At 37.6% G+C, this 21578-nt stretch overlaps 1 protein-coding gene across 6 annotated transcripts in view; it reads left to right on the top strand.

Moving 5' to 3' along the window:
* The first annotated feature begins 3239 nt into the window (after positions 1 to 3239).
* The window catches only part of LOC114049572 (probable methyltransferase TARBP1), a 90676-nt gene continuing 72337 nt past the window's right edge, over positions 3240 to 21578 (top strand). For 3 of the 6 annotated variants that reach the window (XM_027870817.1, XM_027870816.1, XM_027870815.1), the window contains exons 1-9: positions 3240 to 4333; positions 6196 to 6293; positions 7783 to 7852; positions 9303 to 9451; positions 10568 to 10620; positions 12296 to 12393; positions 15420 to 15555; positions 18048 to 18144; positions 18926 to 19015. In XM_027870817.1, coding sequence (XP_027726618.1) covers positions 3292 to 4333; positions 6196 to 6293; positions 7783 to 7852; positions 9303 to 9451; positions 10568 to 10620; positions 12296 to 12393; positions 15420 to 15555; positions 18048 to 18144; positions 18926 to 19015 — 1833 coding nt within the window. In that variant the 5' untranslated portion in view covers positions 3240 to 3291. The remainder of the gene's footprint in view (positions 4334 to 6195; positions 6294 to 7782; positions 7853 to 9302; positions 9452 to 10567; positions 10621 to 12295; positions 12394 to 15419; positions 15556 to 18047; positions 18145 to 18925; positions 19016 to 21578) is intronic. The other 3 variants (XM_027870820.1, XM_027870819.1, XM_027870818.1) reach the window with 2 other exon arrangements.

Raw genomic sequence — 21578 nt, 5'->3', positions numbered from 1 at the left:
CTTGAAGAAAACCTATCTGTTTAGAAGTCAAAGGTTTATACTATCTGGAAATGAAATGAACCTTAAAGACAATATAGTTTAACTCTCTCATTTTATAACTATCAGTATTCAACTAGTGGTTTCCAAGAGTGTCTGGACTTATTCATTGAGGTGGATGATACTGAATCACCAAGCCACAGGGACCTAACAACATCCACCACATATGGAGGCTCTTGGCACCTGGCTCAGATTTTACTAGAGGATAGGTTGAAACCAAAGCCATTATTTAGAGAATCCAGATTTTAGTTTGGAAAATGGAACTAGAAGTAGGAGTGGAATGTCTTCTGAACTAGCTGGCTGGTCATTTTTGTTTTTGCATTTACTATAAAGCTAACGTGCTGTCAAAGGTCTTTTACACATTTATTTGTTTTTATTTTATTCACTCTGAACTTAATGCCAAAAAAGCCCCCTACTTTCCATATAAAAAGTGGAACAGAAAAAGAGAATTCATGTTCTATATATTTTAGATGGATAAAGTATTTATTAAGTGCTTGCTGCTAAGCACAGAGAATACAAATATAGGCAGTTCTGCTATAACAAGACATATGGGTTCTCTAAAAGCATTTCGATATGAAAAAATGTGCAATAAAAGCCAGAATTAGGGGGAAAATAATAATAGCTAACATTTATATAATGCTTACTATGTGCTAGGCACTGTGCTAAGCACTTTACAATAATTATCTCATTTGATCCTCATAACAACCCAGCAGGTGGGTGCTATTATCTCCCATTTTGCAGATGAGAAAACTAAAGTAGACAGAGGTTAAGTGACTTGCTCAGGGTCACAGTGTCTGATACCAGATTTGAACTCAGGACTTCCTATCTGCAGGCCTGACACATTAAATAGAAAATAGAAACTTAATAAAAACTGAAAGCAGAGTTTTATACATGTTACATGATTAAGAAATATATGAATGCTACTCTGGATGCGGTCAGGCCTGCACTCCAGGGCTGCATGAGCAAACAGAGCAGGTCACAACTCAGAGTCTCAGGAGGCCATGGGAGGAGGGAGGTGGGTGTGGTGCAGACACCTACAGCCCTACTGCACCAGATGTCACTTTACCTTGACAAAGACCTAAAATTTGCTGGTGGAAGTGGTAATTGGAAGGGTTGTAGCTTGTGACATAATAATAGCCAACACAGGTATAGTACTTAAAGTATGCCAGGCACTGTGTTAAGCACTTTACAATTATCTCATTTGACCCTTATAACAGCCCTAGGAGGCAGATGCTGTTATTACCCCCATTTTACCAATGAGGAAACTGAGGCAGAGGTTAAGGGACTTGCCTAGGATCACACAGCTAGTAAGTGTCTAAGGTCAAATTTGAACTCAGATCTTCCTGATTCTAGGCCCAGCACTCTATCCACTGAGCCACCTAGCTGCCCAAGTTGTGCAGAAGCAAACTTGAAATTCAAGTTATGCTCAAAATGTTCCCTAATACAGTAATCATATTGGAACAAATTTGCATTTTTGAAACATACCTTATCCAGAACTTACTGTACAAGCATAAAAAGAAAACACCTATCCTTGAGGAATTCACATTCTAATGGGGAACACATGCAAAGGGAGCAATGGTACTCATTGGGGAAAGGCAACAGAGTCCATGTAGATATACAGACACTGTATGTTGATAGGTAGCTATCCAGTTCTGCCCCTCACACAAGTAGGGAGTAATCAATCTCCACCAAATACTAGAGGCTCATACAAATAATATTTGAACCAATGGTTGCACATGTTTCAATATTTTTAGACTTTTAATAGTATGACAATTTATGTAGAACCAACACTGAACTGGGAGTCAGGAAACCTGGGAATTTATTTCTGCCGCTAACCTGAGTGACCTTCAGCAATCACAAGATCATGGAATCACAGATGTTCAGCTGGGTTTTCAGAGAAGGGATTTGAACTCAGAGCCTCTGTGTCTCAAAGCACTGTTCCTTCTTAAGTGAGGTAGCTAGATGGTATAGTGGACAGAGCACAAGGCCTAATGTTTAAATCCAGACTTGGACACTTACTAGCTGTTGTGATCTTGGATAATTACTTGTTTAAGTTTCCTCAACTGTAAAATAGGACAAAAATAGCATCTACCTCATAGGACTGTTGTGAAGATCAAGCAAGAGATAATATTTGTAAAGCCTTGGCACTACATAAGGACTAGCTATTTATATTATTGGCAGCTAGGTGGTGTAGTGGATAGAGCACTGGGCTTAGAGTCAAGAAGACCTAAATTCAAATTAAATTTCAGACACTTATTAGGTTTATGGGCAAGTCTTAACCCTGTTTGCCTCAGTTTCCTCATCTGTAAAATGAGCTGGAGAAGGAAAGGACAACACTCCAGTATCTTTGCCAAAAAAAAATCTCAAATGGGGTCATGACTAAACATTATTATAGGCAGGGCTGTTGTGAGGATCAAATAAGATATTTGTAAATATTTCCTCAACTGTAAGACAGGACAAGAATAGCATCATACAATTGTCATGAAGCTCAAGTAAGATAATATTTGTAAAGCCCTGGCACTACATAAATGCAAGCTATTTATTATTATTATTATTATCATCAGGTAGTACAGCGGATAGAACACTGGGCCTGGAGTCAGTAAGACAAGTTCAAATCTAACCTCAGCACTTACTAGCTTTCACTTCACCTGTCTACGTGTTTCCCCAACTTTAAAGCAGACATAATAATAGCATCGACTTCCTAGGACTATAGTGAGGCTCAAATGAGGAGCTATTTCTAGCTTATTCCTTTCCTCTCCCTCTCTTGACCAGATTCCTCATCTGTAAACAATAACTCCGACTTCCATGGCACTATAAAGTTAAAGAGTTAAATAGTAAAAATCTCTTTTTATAGAAAAGGAAACTGAGGGTTAAAAGTACTTAAATGACTTAGTATTTATCACTCACCTATTTGGAACTGGTATTTGAACTTCCTAATTATAAGACCAGAGCTCTTGCCAAATGTGATTTCTTACTGCGCTAATGTTTTCAGATTCTGTTTCAAAGTCACATTTTTGGTAGGAATTCTGAATTCAGATTCGGATTTTTGGTTGGGAAAAAAGGCACAAACTGGAAACCTAGCTGAAAACACGGCACGCACAAGTTCAGAAGGAGCAAGGCCCCTCCCTAGTCTGGTCCCAGGCGCGTGCCCTGACCTGGGACCCTGGGAGCGCGCGCGCGCACGCACAAGACGCTGAGGCGACCTAGGGAAGCAAAGCAGCCGCAGTGGCTGCGAGGCGGGGACGCGCGTGACGAATGGAGCGGGTTTTGGCCGAAGCGCTGCTCTCTCAGAGCCAGGACCTCCGCGTCCTGCTCCGGGCGCTCTGTGTCTGGGAGTCCCCGACCCCAGCGGAGCGCGTTGAGACGTTACGGTTCCTTCTCCAGCGTCTCGAGGAAGAGCAGGAGGGTGGCGGCGTCACGAGCTCGCGTCCCGCGGCTCCGCTGCTGCAGGAGGCGGTGCGTGAGGTCGCGACGGGGCACCTCGTGCCGCTGCTGCAGGGTCTGCGGGGCAGCCAGGCAGGGGCGCCGGCCGGGGAGTCCTCGGCGCCTCGCGACCGCCGGCGCCGCGTGCTGAGGGCGGCGGGCGGAGCCCTGCGCTCGTGCGCCCGCCTGTCCGGGGGCCCCCAGCTGGCGGCAGGGCTGGTGCACGAGGCGCTCCTCGACCTGCTCGCCCTGAGGCCCTCGGCGGGCCCGGAGGAGGAGAAGGAAGAGGAGGCCCGGGCAGCTTCGGGGGAGCGCGGCGGGCTGGGCGCCGAGGAGGCCGTGGAGGTGCTGGTGGCCGTGGGCCCCTGCTTGCGGCCGCGCGAGGATCGAGCGCTGCTGGAGCGTGTGGCCCGGGTGGCGCTGGCCGTGGCGCTAGGGGACGAGGACGACGAGGAGCCCGGGGTCGCGGCGCTGGTGGCCGGGCGGCTGCTGCCAGCGCTGGGTCGGAGCAGCGCTGTCGCTCTCCGAGCGCTGTGGGACGGGCTCCTGCCCCGACCGGAGGAGGAGGAGGAGCCGGAGCCAGGGGGGCGGGGCCCAGTGCCCCACGCGCCCCGCGTCGCGAGGCTGCTGCTGGTGCTGAGCGCCCTGGCGGAGAGGTTGCTGCCCACCCCGGGCGTGGGCGGAGCTTGGGGCGCCCCCGAGGAGGAGGTGCCCGATGCGTGGCGCTGCCATGGCTTCTGGAGGGCGGTGCAGGCCGGCCTAGTGCACGCGGACGGGCTGACCCGCAAGAGAGCCCGCTATCTGCTGCAGAGGGCGGTGGAGGCTTCTGCGGGGCTGGGGGCCGAGTGCAGCTGCAGGGCCCGAGATGCAAACGGTACATGCCTCACCGCAGGGACCCAGACCTCAAGCTGGGGGGGGGGGGGAGGGGGGGGGGGGGAATTCCTCGAACTTAGCCACACCCTCACCCCTTTTCTTTTTGTATTCCTACACGATTTTCCTCTCCCATTGAGGATCAGCAACTAAAGATCTTAAACACATATTGAGGAAGGAGCACTGAGAAGTGACTTGCCCAGGATCACACAGTTTATATGTCAGAAACGGGATACCCCACTGCCATTTTATAGACTTTTAAAAGATGCATTAACGTGCACATCAATTTCAGGGTATATTTCCAGTTGAAATGGCTAGTTTGTATCATAGGTGGTCCTCTAAGTCGAGTTGCCTACTAGTACATCCTTTAAAAGATGCATTGACTGTGTACGTCAATTTTGTAATATATTTCCAGTTGAAATGGCTAGTTTGTATCAGAAGTGGTCCTCGAGGTTAAGCTACCCGTCATTAGCTGAGATTTCATCAGCCGTTACCCTCCCTTCATAAGATCTGAACCCTTAGGTCTGTATTTCCCTTCTGAATATGACCTCAGAGATCCAATGACTTTACGTTTGAGAACACCAATGTGTTTGCAAATTTGCTGAAAGCAGTAGAGTTCCTAGGATTTTGTTCTGTGCAAAATGAAAGGCACACAAAGGTGTGTATAATAAAAAATCTGCAGAATATAATATAATAGAACCTTTATTGCAACGATGAAACTAAATTTAAGATATTGAATCAGATTGGCCTATTATTTTCTTTTGTTCTCCATCACATTGAAGGACTTCTACCTTGTTTAATTTCCTTTCATGTAGAAGTATCCTCTTTAACTTCATTCCCTGTTAGTCCCAGTTACTACAAACTCCCCTGGAATTCTCTTGTGATCCACTTGGGAGCGTTATTTCCCATAGATTTTAGAGGATGTAAGAGGCTGCTAGATAATATCACTTTATAGACGTATCAAAGGAAAGAGTTTAGTAAAAAAGTCAGAATGAGAATGATTGAGTTGAGAATTTTTTTTTTCCAGCTCATGGGCTTGTGTCTTTTAATGAGGTTGCTGTCAAAAGAACAGATTTAGTATTAAGGTCTCTAATTTTTATTCCCGTTATGGTAGACTTCAGTTTTCCAAGTATGTCAAGAACACTTGACTCAGCTCTTTTTTAGAGAGTCTATTAAAGTTTACTGTAGATTGTGTTTACAGTAGGCTGTATTTGTTTAATTCACCTTGAGTCAGAATTTCTACCTTATAGGTGGCATTTGGCAAGTTATTGTGAGCAATGTGTTCTCCCCTCCTTTAGAAAGGAGTAAATGCAAGTGGTAGAAGAAACATTCTTTTCAAAGGGTAATAACTTCCCAGATTTTATTACAGCTAGGTAGTCAGGAAAAAATTAGGGAGTCATAAACATACTGTAAATTGCACAGGGTTTTTGAAAATAAGTATTGGCTATTTGGCGGGAACTTTTGCTGCAGTTGTAAATGTATTAAATCAGTTATCATTTGCTAGTAGGATTAAAAAGATTAATTACAAAACATTTTTTACCAGCCTATAATATTTTTCACCAACTGTTCACATACTTAACGATGACAAGAATATTAATCAACTTATGAAAGTGATTGTAAGCTGTTGAAAAAACTGTTGTGCTGTAGATGTTTACTTAATTTATTATTCTTAATTGCTTCTTAATTTCTTTTTAGGCCAGGCCTCCTCTGTTACTGAACTTTTGCACGTGGGCTTGCATTAGATTTTTACATATTAGAAAGCATTATTTTCATAATGCTAATGACATTGTTATATGAAAGTACCATCCTTAGTGAATATTTTGAAATTAGTAATAGACGAAAATGACTGTCTTTCTGTTACATTAGAACCAAGTCTGTTTTGGTGGTTGGATAAGAAAAAAGGACAACTCTTGAAGTTTTGGGAAAACTACATTTTAATAATGGAAACTCTAGAAGGAAATCAGGTAAGTGATTCAATGATTTTTATCACCACTGTCTTTTCAGGACAAATTCCATGATACAGCAAAATGAATTCTTCAGATTTTCAATAAGATAGGACATATAATAATCACTCTTTTGGCTTTGATTTAGCATGATAAAGTACAGGTAGACATGTCTCAAATTTTGATAGCTGAAAAAGCTGAGTACAAATCATATTTTATAGATAAAATTATCTTCCTTTGACTTAACATTATAATTATGGAAATGTGCAGCTTTTTTTTTTCTTTTTCTTTTATCTTTTTTTGCAATTGAGCATCAGTTTCCAGTGGTTCCTAAAAATTTAGTTGTTAGATTCCTGGCCTTTCCAAATGAATGGAGTATAAACAAATAATTGAACATAACAGGGGAGTACTTATTTCAAAGAAACCAACCATGACTTAAATTCTTAAGTGAATAATTTATCTGTTTTGTTATTTTGGATTTTTTATACTGAGGTAATGTCTATTGACATATTATGTTACACACATTTAGGTAATTTATAAGTGCTGATGAAAGCATCAGTTCTATGGACTATTTATAGACTATCTATGGACACTGGAAGTTAAAGTAGTTTATAGTTGGCTTTGAAATGCATTTATGTGTATGTGTATACAAATATATTTAAATAGGACTAGGAAATGCTGTAGTGGAAAGAACGCTAGACCTAAATCTGGGTTCCAGTCTTAGTTTTCCAACTTACTACCCGTGATCTCTTGGGTATGTGGCGTAACTTCTGGGGCTCTTTCCTCAAATGTAAAATGAACTAGGGTCCCTTCTAGTTTTAACATTGTATGATTTTAGCAATTCCCCAAACAGTGAAAAGGTGATTCAGGGAGTTTGATTCTCCCATATTTACGAGGCAGAGGTGTTGTAAAGAAACTGACAATTACAGAGAAAGAGGACTGTAGTAAAAATCAGGAGATTTGGGTATTAGTTGTGATTTTGCTGCTCATAGTGATCTTGGGAAAACGCAGGAATCTGTGCCTCAGTTTTCACACCTTTAAAATGGGTGTAATGCCTGTTCTATCATTAGCTACTGATGCGAGTTTGAATATATCACTTGATATTTCTGGGCTGTTTGCTCATCTGTGAAATGAGGGGATTAGACTAGATGACTAACTCTGAGGGCCCTTCCAGTTCTAAGTCGGTGTCTACAATGCCTACCTACCTCAGTGCTATTGGGGATCAAAGATCAAATTAGAAATGAAGGTAATATATGTAAAAGGGCATTAAAAATCACAAAATGGTATGTAAAATCTGTAACTCATCACCTTTGTTCTTCATAATTCTAGTTCTCTGATTGAACCTGTGTGCCATATAAAAGAAGCTACATGTTTATAACCATTAAATTCTTAACAATTTCCCAATGTGATGCCGAGAAGTAATATTGTTACTGTAATGATACTAGTTCTAAATCAGTTTTTGGAAGTGTTTTTTCATCAGTTACAAAATCTTTTTGTTTTTATATTTCAGATACATGTTATAAAACCTGTTCTACCAAAGCTAAACAGTTTATTTGACTGTGCAGTGTCAGAGGAAAAAGGTAATGGTTGTCCTTTCAAGAAGATGACTTATTCCTAAGCTTTTAAAACATGTCATCTTTGTGTGGTAGCATTACTTTTGTTATAACCCTTCATTATTCCTTTAAAATATCTAGTTTTGCCTCAGTGATTGTGAGTTACTTTTTTGGACCTTTAGAAACATTTTACTCGGATGGATATGTAAAAGGTGTATTAGCATACTAAAGTTTGGTGGGGACTGCAAATAAGAATGAATCAGGGTCCTTGCTTCTGTTGCATTGACAGTAACAGAAGATAGATGATTATTCCTAATTGCCACATAGCTGGGATTTCTTAGTCAGGAATAGAGAATTTCAAGGTAACTCTAAAATAGGGGTTTTGGGCCTTAACCACTACCAATATTATGGATTCTTTTCAGTGGAGGATGTATAGAAGCTATTTATGTAATTCTTACTGATATCTTACAAGACAGTTTTATTAAATTGAAGTCCCCATCAATGTAATAAGCAAACATAGGTTAACAGTATTTTGTATTCATGTGAATGATTAAGTACTATATTATAGTGTTTACATATGAGAATTAACTTGGGTTAGATGGGTTTTACTACCTGTCTCAGATAATTACAATTTTAATAGGTTGACCCTTTAGGAATTGAGCCTTATTCAGCTTATTGCAGTAATTTTCTGATGCACTGGGATTTTCACAGACCATAAGAATCTATGGTCCCACCTGGGGCTAGAATTTAATTGAATCCTGGTGTGACTTCACTTAACTATCTACTATTAAAATGATATGCTTATTATTGTGCTTTGCCCACAGCTCTTGGAATGTAAAATCAAATGGCAATGAATGATTTTTAAAAATTACTGCTGCCAAAGAATTTTAGAAGCTTCTTCATGTTGATTGTAGATAATGAATTAATTTACTTATAATATGGTGTGAATTGATGTTGAAAAATCAGTTTTACAAAAGAATTAAAGGATAAAAATATTCATTTCTGAAGAACCAGAAATATGTATAGTAAATAGAAGATAACCAAGACAAGTTTTCAGTCCAATTTCCTCATCTGTAAAATGGGGATAATAATTTTGATATGACTGTTTCACAGGGTTGTTGTATGGAATGTACTTTGTAAACCATAAAACATTCTATAAATATGAGTTATTGAGTATTGAAAATTTTTATCACTAATTCTAAATTTGTACCTCTTCAAAGGAAAGAATTTCTTTCATTGTCAGTTCCCAAATTTTATATAGTTACCTCTGCAATGAAAGACTGGCTGACTCCAGTTGATAATGAAATTTTGGGGGTATTTGGTAATTAAACTTTTTCAAATGGCATTCAATACTAACCCACTTCCTACTGAATTCTACTCTTTAGTGATCAGTGTAATAAGGAGGTTAAAATTGTGTACGTTTTAGATTAATTTGATAACTCAGACCAAAGGCAAAATTGGGCTTTTGTTTTGACAGCATGTTGGCTCCTCCATCCATCCTGGCATATGTGTATTTATAAAAGAATGTTTGAAAGTGAAAACAAAACCCTGACCAAAGAAGGCATTATGCACTTTTTGGAACTCTGTGAAACAAAGGGTCTTCCAGGTGCACCAGGATTTTCTGAGGTAATGGTAGTGTTCCCTGTCCCCATTGCCAGAAGACCAAAAGACATTTGTTGTACTTTTTATTCCTAAGAATTAATAGAACATCATTATTATGTGACTTGTTTCATGGCTTTAGGGAAAACAAATTTTACCCCTCTGAGCATAGCTATTACATATAGAAAAAGCCAATTGATAGCAAGATTAGCTTATAAAGTAGGTGTTGGTTTTGTCTAGTATTATAAAAAAGTTTTATTGTATTAGTAATATAGACCACATAAATATATCAGTGTTAGTGCAAATTATGACTTAGAATAAAGCCTATTAGTGATGTTATGCCTATGATTCACAACAACTATATCATGGCTATACTTTTTCATTAAATACAGCCATTTTAAGTGTTTTGGTCCATGATCATCCTAACTTATAATTATGTTTTTCAGTAATTACATGTATAGGGACATTGACAGAAAACCAGTTCTATAAGTATTAAAGATACATTTATAAACTTTGTCATTTTAGAATAGTTTACTGCTTATGGCAAATACTGATTTTTCTGCTTTAACAAAGGTTTGCTCTACCCTTTTACTTATTATCTGAATAGCTAACATGATATTTTTAGAAATGCCATGTAACTAATCTCATTAAGTCCCATGATCCTGTTTGTGAATTTACCACCTTAACCAATGTCCAGCAAAATTCCAGAGATATAATTTAACATTTTTTTTCCTTTAACTTCCAGGTAAGGGGCTTGAATCTCCTCTTGAGCACCTTATTCTCTCTTTCTGTCACTGCCTTTATTCCAGCATGTTACTACTTCAGGTTCCTTTCCTGCTCCTTGAACCAGCACATGAACCCTCTTCTCAGTATCCCAAACTTTTATATCAGGTGGGCAAATAGCTCTACTGGCTTTATCATTCTGGCAGAATTTATCTGCTTGAAAAGCACATCATTGTATTCTGGCTTCTGTTAATCTCAGAGTCAAACTTTAGTGTGAGAGAGGTCTGTTTTGTTTTGTTTATAGCAATCCTTCCTTCTCCTTATGTAGGGTGAATACAAATCAAAGCAAGCCTAGTTATTTGCTGGATTTCAAAATTATAAATACAAGTTAATATAAACCATATGTCTTTTTTTTTTTAGTTTATTATTGGACCACTAATGGAAGCCCTTTCAGAAAGTTCTTTATATAGCAGGTAAATCTTCTGATACCTAATTATGATGCAGAACAATAAGGAAAAGAATATGTTTGTCATAGGTTGGTACAATGCCAAATATCCTATGGGGTGCCTGACTTTAAATTGATGGTTTGTTTTAATATGGCCATTACTCTTTACTGTGGCTGTTCTCATCCCTCACCTTCTTTTCCTGGTCTAAAAAGCTTTATCAGTTTTTTTCCCTTCCTTAATTAAAAACAAACAAGACCCCCCAAATTCTTCACTCTGTAATTTCTCTTATTTCTTTTTTCCCATCCTTCTCCCTTCTCTAGTATGTGCCCCCCACCCCTTCTTTTTGGTTTTTAGAAAGTTCATCATCATCACCTCCCCTCCCTCCCACCACGTACACATCAGTGGTTTTGGCTTTCACTTGGGCCTGGCCTTGTTGAAGTTGGAGACTTTGGTCATCCTCCCATTATCAATGAGAAATACCACTGATCTGGAATAAGAGGAGATTATGAGTAGTTTCTATATTCTTTGTATTCCTGAACTTTGTTTTCAGGAATTTTCCACAGTTTTTAAAAGTAATTTTCTTCATAAATATTGATACTATAAATAGAAGTTAACATTCCTGTGTTTAACATGCCTATATTTGATACTTATAGAAAGCTCATATTTGTCTATGTTTATTTCTTTTAATAATTAGATTAAGTGAATAAGTTCAGGATTTTATGTGCTAATGTATGTTACTATTTAGCTTAATTTGATCACTATATAAGGAGTATAGCAATACTTGTCGTGCCAATTATTTTGTAGTTTGCATAGCTCATTACTCTTGAATAGTTTGCTGTAGCAATTAGACAGCTGGAAAGCAGTAAAACCCAAGAATATACTTAGTGTTTTTAATAAAGTTTGGAAAACATTTATTATGGCATGCTTTTAGATTCTAGTGGTCTAATGTGTTCAATTAATGGATGATGTTCATAGCAGAATCATATAGTAGGAAAAAATGACTGGTAATTGTTAACAACTAAATGCTATAATGAAATAATTTATTGCTAATATCTGTCTTGACCATGAATATTATTTTTTTATCTAGCAAAAAAAATTAATTTTTGGTAATGTTATTTTGGCGACAAAGTTTATATATACTTCAGTACTTGACTGAATTGTGATCCAGAGTTTAGCACAATGCCTGGCACATAATAGGTGCTTAATGTTTATTGGATTGGATTGATAGATCTTCCATAGGAGATCCCACCTAGTGTGCTGTGGCTCTTCCTTGGGTCTTTTACTATTCTGTGGGCAGGGTATTGTACTTGGATTGTCTGCATGCCATCCATCATTCTGCTGCATTGCCAGTCTACCTTCTTTTCCAGTGCTACTTCTGGAGAATATCTTCTATGTGTACAAAATTCATACGTATTCTTAAATTAAAAAGTAAGATGTTACAGCACAGGTCATGATTATATAATATTATATTAGGCCATATCCAATCTCAAAAGGTAAAACACAAGATCCTGAGTCTCTGTAATCAGAAAATCCTGATCCACCCTCTAAATGTACTGCAAAATAGGATATGTACTCAAGAAAAAAAATTTTCAACTTTGTTTAATCATGAAAGACTTGTGGGCCATGGTGCACTTAAATGGATTCAGTGTCATATTTCATGAAGACATTTATTCAACATTTTTTTTTCCTCCCTCCATTGTAGGTCACCAGAGCACAAGACAGGAAGCTGTTCCCCTTTGGGAATGAAATTACAGACATTTTTAGTCACTTATGTTTCCCTCCTTTCAGAAGATAAAAAAAGTAGGTTTTAATGGAGTGTTTTATTCTATGAATATTGTCTTTTCTAATTTTTTAAGCATGTGAGGCATTCTCATTCCTAATGTAATTAAACAATAATTCAACAAACATTTATTCACATCTGTTATATACAAAGCAGTGTGCTAGCTGTTGGGTGTAGTGTTGTTGGGTGTGTGCTAGCTATTGGGGAGGTGGAAGGGGAAGGGAGCAGTGTGACAACGTGGACATAGATAAACAAATACAAATTAGTTTGAAGACCAGTCAACTAGCAGGATCAGCAGAGCCTTCACGGATGAAATAGCACCCGAGATCAGCCTTGAAAAAAGGGTGCTAAGTGTTCTAGATAAGTAGAGAGTGCGTTTTAGGTATGACAGGTGTAGAGATGTGAAATGTAACACTGAGTTTTGAGAGTAGTTCAGTCTGGCTGGAGTGTGGCTCACGTGAAGGGAAGTAAGATGAAATAAGGCTCGAAAGGCAGGCTGGAGCCAGATTGTGGAGGTTTTTTAAATGCCAGGCTGAGGAGTGATATTTACTTTTGGAGACTTGGAACTGTCAAAGATTTTTGCCAAAGGAGTGACATGGTCAGAGTCTTGTTTTAGGAATTTTAATTTGGGAACTATATGAAATATGGATTAGGGAGGGGCAAAGCTGGAAGTAGGCAGACCAGTTAGGAGACTATTTCAGTAGTCCAGGTGAGAGATGACAAGGGCTTGTATGTAGTAGGATAGTAGCCGTATGAATTGAGAGAAGGATGTGATGTAGAGGTGTGACTGACAAGATAGGCATCCAATTCAATATAGGATATGAGGGAGAGGAAAGAGTAAGGGAAATCCACAAGACTGCAAGAGTAAGGGAAATCCACAAAACTGGAAAGAAGATGATTCCCTCAAATTTTGGAGGATGGGCAATTTTAGTGGGAAGAAATGAGATAATACTGTTTCAGGAGTGAAAAAATTGCTCTCTTGCTCTTTCTGGGTGTCCTTTTTCTGTCAAAATTACAGAGGTATCTGATGTTGTGATTCACTCAGGAAGACTGCTGTTGTACATAGTACAATAGTGTATTAATGTAGGACTTCTAAAGCCATTTAATTTTTAGAATGAAGGAGGATGGCTTAGAAAATTTTTGAAACTAAAATGTTTAAGTTAGCTAAGTATAAGAGCCCTTTGTATTATATCTTTCCTATTGGCATATGGATCATCCCTTAATTCTCATTTCTAATAAAATTAATCACTAGTACAGTAGCCCCTTTATAGAACCAGATTTAGATAGAGATGTTAGACTTGCCTTATGTTAACAGATAATGAACTGAAACTGTCCAAGGTGATTTTCACTCCAAGAGGTTAGGAAGATGAGGTTTACTGAGTTGGCAAGCAAAGCAAAGAGTTGATATCATCCTGTTAATAGCAGGCAATGCTTGACATTAGGATACTTTGGTTTTATTTTCACTTCATCCTTTCTAATTAGCATGAGTTATTGTTTGGATTAAGTGAGATAATATTTGTAAAGCTATTTGCAAACCTTAAAGCACTGCATAAATGCTAGCACTTATTATTTATATTACTAATAGAAGTTGAGTGGTCCTGGTCATATCATATAACTTTCCTATTTTCCTATAATTGAATAATTGAATATTAAGGTGATCACTGATAATATATGTATAGAACTTAGAAGATATTAAGAGGAAGGTGTATTATAATAAAACATTTTTTATTCACAAATTAATTAGACAGTCATTCAAGCTTCTCTCCTTTTCCTTCTCTATTCCCTTTCCCTTTATATAAAGATCTTGCCAGGAAAATGGAGCAGAAAGAGCAGTGGGGAGAAATTGAGATATCTGGTATTTAGGTGTGCTGTTTAATATTTTAATGTAGTGCAGCACTTTGTGGCATGAACTTTTGATCAAAGGTGGCATTTTATCCTGGTTTTCTAAGAAAAGCATGATAGGGTAGCTTCGGGGGAAAAGAGTAGCCAAAAGTAAAATCAATGAGTAAGCTGTGTTAACTTAAACAAGCCCTTAAAAGTGTAGCTGGGTAAAAATGTATTCAGTATCTCTGTCTAGATGAATGAATGAGAACCACAAAAAAAGGAGACTTTCAAATAATATTAGTTGCTGTGCCATTTTCACATAAACAAAATTCAGATGTCTTGATGAAATCATGAATTAAGTAATAATTCAGCAAATATTTATTAAGTGCCTTATGTATCAGAGCTCTGTGATAAGCACTGGGAGTATACAAAATTTAAATCTTTGCTCCCGTGGAATTTTATAGCTTAGGAGGGGGATAAAAATAACTATAATACAAAAGAAAACAAACCACACAACTATCTAAGAGAAGTATAAAGTACTTACTATGTGAGATTAAAGGAGGAAAACATTTCCACTTAGGGGGAGCAAGTACAAGTTTAAGGTGGACTTTAATGAATGTTCAGGAATTCAACAGACTGAGAGGAAATATGTTCTCCTTATCCCCACGAGATTAATGAATAATTGAAATGTAAAACTTTATGACTGTCAGATGATGTCGGTATTTAGTAATTATGTAGTACCATATACATATGTGTGTGTGTACATATTTAGCAGATTTCAGTCCAGAAGTTGAAGAAATGAAAATATAATATAATATGGAAAGAAAATTCTGAGTTTCCTTGGTCAAAGAAAGTAATGTTGATTTTTTGATTTGTCTCTGTATTAACCTTTGAGGGAGGGTATACGCTGGATTTTTTTCTTTTGGTATCGAACTTTATAACCTCTATAGAGGTTAAGATGGCAGATGTAGCTAAATTTTTTTGTTATGGTTATTGGGTGTACAGAGTACTTCAGTATGGTTATTGGGTGGGTATACTTATGTAAAGTAATAATGTGAGGAATACAATTTGAATTACTTTCAGAATTTTCTAACTTTGACCTAAATACCTAATTTAGTTTTGTTCTGGAGTTAACTTTAGTAAAGCAGAATACTTAATTTATCTAATGAAGGGGAAAAGTAAATCAGAAACTTTATTTCCTATTGATTTTCTTTTCTTTTAGGTAGTTTCCTATTGAAATTTATTAAGAAGATGACAAGTAGGCATTGGTGTGCTGTTCCAATTTTATTCCTGTCCAGAGCTCTGGCACACATCCCACCATGTAAAGTGCTTGGGGTAGAAGGCCTCCTAGCTCTCAGGTATTCATTTATATTCAATGAATATTTAGGCTTATATAGGAAACATTGTGAAAGCTTTCTTCACAAATTAAATGTTTTAATTTTCTGCTGGGAAGTTGGATCCCATGGTAACACTACTATTTGTTTTCACATCTGTACTTTACTTGGCCTTGGGGGAAAAACAAAACAAAACAAAACAGCTCTGTAATGTAAAGCTGAGTATTCTGGGCATGCTTTCTTTTATGTATGACTTACATAAATAATGTAGTACAGAACTTTAGGTTTCTGAAGCACTTTAGGTAGCACTAGTAACTTTTGCATGTTAGTATTTAATCAAGTAAAGATAGAATGATAGCTAGATTTATATAGTATGTTTATATAGTATAGCATAAAGGTTTGCAAAGTGCCTTACATACATTGTCTCATTTTATCCTCACAACATCCCCCTGAAGTAGATACTACAGATATTATCACCATTTTATAGATGAGGAACATGAGACTTAAGAGATAGTAAGTGATTAAGGCTTCTTTTCTTTTTCCTTCAGTGTTTTGTCCCTTACTGTAATTGGGATCCCTCCAGAGAACACCACTTTCTTGCCACACTTCCCAGTACTGCATATATTTTCTCTTATACTGGTAGCAAGGGGGGAGGGGAATTAGAATATTCCTTGCTCCATATTGCCACTTCCAGACTCTTCCTGCCTCTTTCACTAAGCAATCTCTCTTCCTTTGAGTTTCATCTCTCTCCATTTGTTGTCCTATCCAAATCCTAGTGGCTGTTATTGTAATGACAGTATTCGCCCTCCTTTCTCAGTGAGTTCAGTTTTTTTTTAAGAAAGTGCTTCTGCCCTTCATAACATCCTGCTGTCATTCATACCTCAAATACCCAAATTTTACTTAGTGCCCATGACCTATTCCTTTATTCTATCTAAGCTACATACAGAAGAGTCATGTCCTTGATCTCCCCATCACCCACAAATGTTCTGCTTCCTTATCATAAACTCCAAAATTCCTTTATCTGATCATATTCTTTATTATTCCATCTTTCTCTTTTTTATAACCTCTAACCCTATTCCTTATTTTCATCATGATCTCCATTCCTTCCATGCCTCAGTTCTTCCCCCGGGTATCACCTCTGTGCTAGCTGTACTCTCTTCCCTTTCTTGTCTCAACCCTTTAGTGAACCAGTTCAGCTTTACATTGTTATCCATTCTCAAATCCCTTGCCTTTTGCCCCATCTTTTTTTTTTCATATTTTTATTTTTATCCTTCATTTTCTTTAAGATTTTGAGTTTAAAATTATCTTCCTCCCTTTTGTAACTCCCCCACCCATTGAGGAGGCAAGCAAGTAGTATGATTTCAATTATACCTGTGAAATCTATCAGTTATTCGTGTGAAATCCCCCTTGCCCTGTCTTCGAACATTCCTTGCCACACCTCAACATTGAGTTATTCCTACCATCTGCCTCCTTTTCCTACCTAAGTGCTGCTGAACAAAATTAAGGGATGTAACGAAACTCTACTGATTGGGTCCACAACAAATTTATCCAATCTCACCTGGGCTCTCACTGCTTCATGGAAAACATTCTATTCCTCCCTGATTGATTTACTAACTATGGGTGTCTCCTAAAGCTCTGTTCTGGGCCTCTTCTTTTAGCTGAATATTATCTTACTTGGGTTCAATTATCTCTCTGCAGATAATTCCCATCTCTATGTATCTAGCCCTAGTTTTTCCTTGATCCAGTCCTATATCACTAATTGCGCTTGGGACACCTTGAATTTGATGTCCTATAGACATCTCAAACTCACCAAGTCTAGAACACAACTCATTTATCTTTCTCCCCAACTTCTGTGTTATAAACCATCCTTCTAGTCACTCTGGCCCACTACGTTGGAGATGGGATTCACACTTTAACTTTTTGCTTCAAGGCCAGTGTATGTTTTACCGTATCTTACTGCAATTCTGGGTCAAACAATCCTAAAATTTTAATTTAAAGATGAAAATAAGGAAGATAACAGTCAGCATGGTTCAGTGGAGTGAATTCTGCCTTTGGTGTCAGGCAAGGAAGCTAGAGTCAGAGGACTTGGGTTCAAATCCTGCCTCTTTTGTTTACTATGTATTTGATCTTGGACAGGATGCTTAACCACACCAGACCTGAATTTCCTCATCTGTAAAATGAAGGGGTTAGATTAGATGGCCTCTAACTGTATAACCCTATAAAATCTATGATCTGTGAAATTACTAGATAACTTTGCTTATGTAAACATCCGTTTCTTGGTAATAAAGAATAAATTTTTCAGATTAGAAGTAAGCTTTGATGGTAGAAGTCTTAATTAAAAATTATAGGAATAAAAAAATCTTACTGATGACTTTTTCAGCATAAGAAATGAGAGATGAAATATTAATTTTAATTTTTGTCACTGCACAGGCATTATTTATGAGGCCTAATTTAAGAGCTGTTATATATAGTTACATAAATATGGAAATACACATTTAAAGAATGTTTGGTTGTAGGGATGTTCTTCAGTGTACTATGATCACACATCAGATTCTGTTGAGAGGAGCAGCTCAGTGCTACCTTCTTCAAACAGCTATGAATTTGATAGATGTGGTAAGTTCTTTACTTCTCCAGTATTTCAGTTAAAAAGTGTTTTAGAACTCAGTTATTACATCATGAATGAATAGATTTAAAAAAACAAGCAAATTGGCAAAGAACTCTTATTTTTGGAGCTCTTGTGGTTCTGAGTTTGAATTTTCCCTTAATTTCTTTTATATCCTTAAAGAAGGGATATGGTTGCCCATAGTGCAGTGGAAAAATCCAAAGAGAAGGGCTGATAGTAACTTGCTCCCTTGTTTATAGTTAAATTCAACATAGAGGCAAAACTACTTTAAAAAAAATGGAATTTTTTATTCACCTTTCTCCATCATTTAAAAGAGTATAGTCTCACCCAGGAGGAATAATAGGAAGACCTAGGAGAAAACTTTCTTTAATCATTTAACCTTCAAATGAACAAAGTTAATAGAAAAGAACAACACTCTGATTAAAAATGATGTTTGTAGGAACGATATCCTTAGTGAAGACTTTGGGTACGGTAGTTTATAAATGGTAACTTCATTTTTAAGGGAAATAGGTTTATAGAATAAACCCTACTACTCTATTTGCAGATATGTCGACTTTTTTCCTAAGAATATGTGACAATTTTTTATTATTTAGATTGAAATATGAAATTATATAATTTTAAAGAAATAAGTTTCCTACTTTTACAGTTAGTTAGGAGTGATGCTGTATTTTAAATTCTAATATACTTGATTTATTTTTAACAAAGTAATTTTGTTTTATTAAAACTGTTTTGATCCTTTTGGCTGAAGATTTTTCTTTCATATTTCTCCAGGAAAAGGTGTCATTTTCAGATGTCTCAAATTTCCTCATGTCCTTGAGACAAGAGGAATCGTTAGGCAGAGGTACTGCACTGTGGACAGAGGTAAGACTTGAAAATAATTGATTAGGTCTTTGTAATTGTATAAAAATTACTGTCTAGTAATTTTATTACTAGCCAGTTGTGAAATGTAATGATGGTTTTTCTAGTTATAAGCAGAACAGAACTCTTCCATTATTCATAGTCTTCCCTAAGTGGTTAAAATTGCAGATTATTATGGAGGAATAGGGGAGAAAATTTGGCAGAGAGGTATGGTTACAAGAAGAGGCAGTGGTGGTGTCTCTGGTAGATCTCTGGTTGGTTTCTGGTTACTTGGTTAGGTATAGCTTAGAGATGGTGGAGAATGTTAGACTCAAGGGAAGATGGAAATTGATGAGAGAAAACTTCTGGTAGGAAGACTCAGAGGGAATATAAATTTACTTAAATCAAAGGAAAGTCATCGATGATTGTTACTGTAGTTGAGGACTTTAGAAAGGGTGTTGAAGGGGAAAAGGAGCAACCTATGTAAGTGTCACCTGTAGGCTTAGAAATATAATTAAGTTAACTTGGGCTGTTTAGTAGTAGCTTTTTTATTCCGAGTTTTCTCTTTGCTATTTTAATTCAGTTGAACAAATATTTAAGTAGCTACTGTGTGCTAAGGATACAAAGTTAAACAAAACATAGATGCCACTCTCAAGGAGCTTACATTAGGAGTTTATAATCTAGTTACATGCCTTACAGAAATTGTGTGACATGTTTTGAACTTGTTGAATTAAACATGCCAAGTAATCATTTGGGAGAAAATGAGAGATCCATAGAACTGAAGAGAAAACAAACAGTTGAACAAAATATTCATGCAGAAGACAGTTTTGGAGGAGTTTTAAAAAGTTTTTTGGCACCTACCCCACTCTCATATTCAAAGAACAGTGGAACTTATTTGAAGACTGACTGTCCCAGGAGAACGAGCTGCATAAGATCCTTCTAGTTAGCTGTCTCTAGGATATAGTATAAATTCCACATTTCTTTCCAATTACAAATTCTTTGTTGAGTTCCTACTCTGTGTTGTGCCTTTTAATATGGAGGATACAAAAGCAGTGTTGAGGATGCTATAATTGAATTGGGGAAATGACCTAAGACATGAAACAGTTGTGGAGCACAGCAGGACAGTAATCAAGTGATAAATGGTATACGTAGACTATAAATGCAATGGGAATTAAGAGAAGAAGGGTCATTGATTTTAGGTTAGTAAACATTCTGGAGAAAATTGGGAATTGTTGGGAATTGTCGTTGAAGGGTGAGTAGAATTTGGGTATATAGAAAAGAAGGAGTAGCGTATTCTTAGTAGTATACCACAGTAGCCTGAGCAAGAGTGGGGCAGGAAGGAGTGAGCAGGATTTAAAAGGGGCAGTTGATTCAACTGGTTTTTCTTTGAGGACTGCCTTTAGGGGCATTTCAGATCCTGCCTCAGACACTTACCAGTCTTGTGACATTGAGCAAGGAAGTCTCAGCTTCAATTTCTATAAAATGGGGATAATAGCACCAGCCTTTCAGGGTTGCAGGATCAAATGAGGTAACATGAAAAGAACTCTGCAAACCTTAACATCCTGTGTAAATGCTAGCTGGTAAGGAGGAGACCAGAATATTGAAGGCCTTAAAAACTTGGACTCGAAGTTTAGACTTTATAAGGTAGCTAGTGGAAAGGCGCTGCTTAGTATGTGCTGATATACAGCAGAGGGGTCAGCTATGTGGCCTGTGGACCACATGTTGCCCACAAAAACACTCCCACATGTGGCCTAAACCAAACTAAAGCTCAATTGGGAAATATTAAACAAAATAAATAAAAATATAACCTATATAATAAAAATATAAATAGGTAATATTAATATGTGGCTTTCCAAGTCAGTATGTAGCTTGCAGCGATATACTTATGTATGGTTTAGTGGCCAGTGTTTCTGTTTGAGTTTGACCGCACTGGTATATAGAGTGGATTAGAAGAGTAGAGAGACAGGATTCAGAGAAAACATACAGTTCACAAGGACATTAAGTAATGACATGCCATTGAAACATGAATTGCTATAAATAGTAAATCAGATCCTGCCTGTGGAAGAGGGATAAAAATCTGCATAAACAATAATATGAGAGGTATAGAGTAATTTATTTATTAGGCTGACTAGTTTGGAGAGCATTGTGACTATTGAAAGACCCAGCTACTGGTTGATTCCATCATGTTATCTGCTGCCCAGAATGCGTTACCATAGCTTTATATGCCTTTCCTCAGAAGCTCCCCCAGACAGAATCGAGACCCTGGTTTTTCACTGCTGCAGATTTTGCTGATCAGTTCATTCTGCAGTGCCTCAAAAGCATTTCACTTTTTACTGACTCATTTACTCATTCATCAGTAGCAGCATCTGAATCATCATTTGTAGCGTTTTGCTGTACCAGTTCTGGATTGCCATCTAGTGATGAAAGCACACAGCTGCAGATTGTGCTTTGGGAATGAAAAAGGTGCTATTGTTACCATTGAGCTTTCAAATGTAATTTTTCAGGCATGCAAAATTCCCAAGAATCCACATAAATAAATTTTCAGTTGATTAAAATTTAGCTGTTAAAGGGCTAAAATTTTCCATGA

This window comes from Vombatus ursinus, unplaced genomic scaffold (genome assembly GCF_900497805.2).
Source record: "Vombatus ursinus unplaced genomic scaffold, bare-nosed wombat genome assembly UNPS02014798.1, whole genome shotgun sequence".
In the NCBI taxonomy this organism is placed as follows: Eukaryota; Metazoa; Chordata; class Mammalia; order Diprotodontia; family Vombatidae; genus Vombatus; species Vombatus ursinus.
This window is presented reverse-complemented; position numbering and strand designations above follow the sequence as displayed.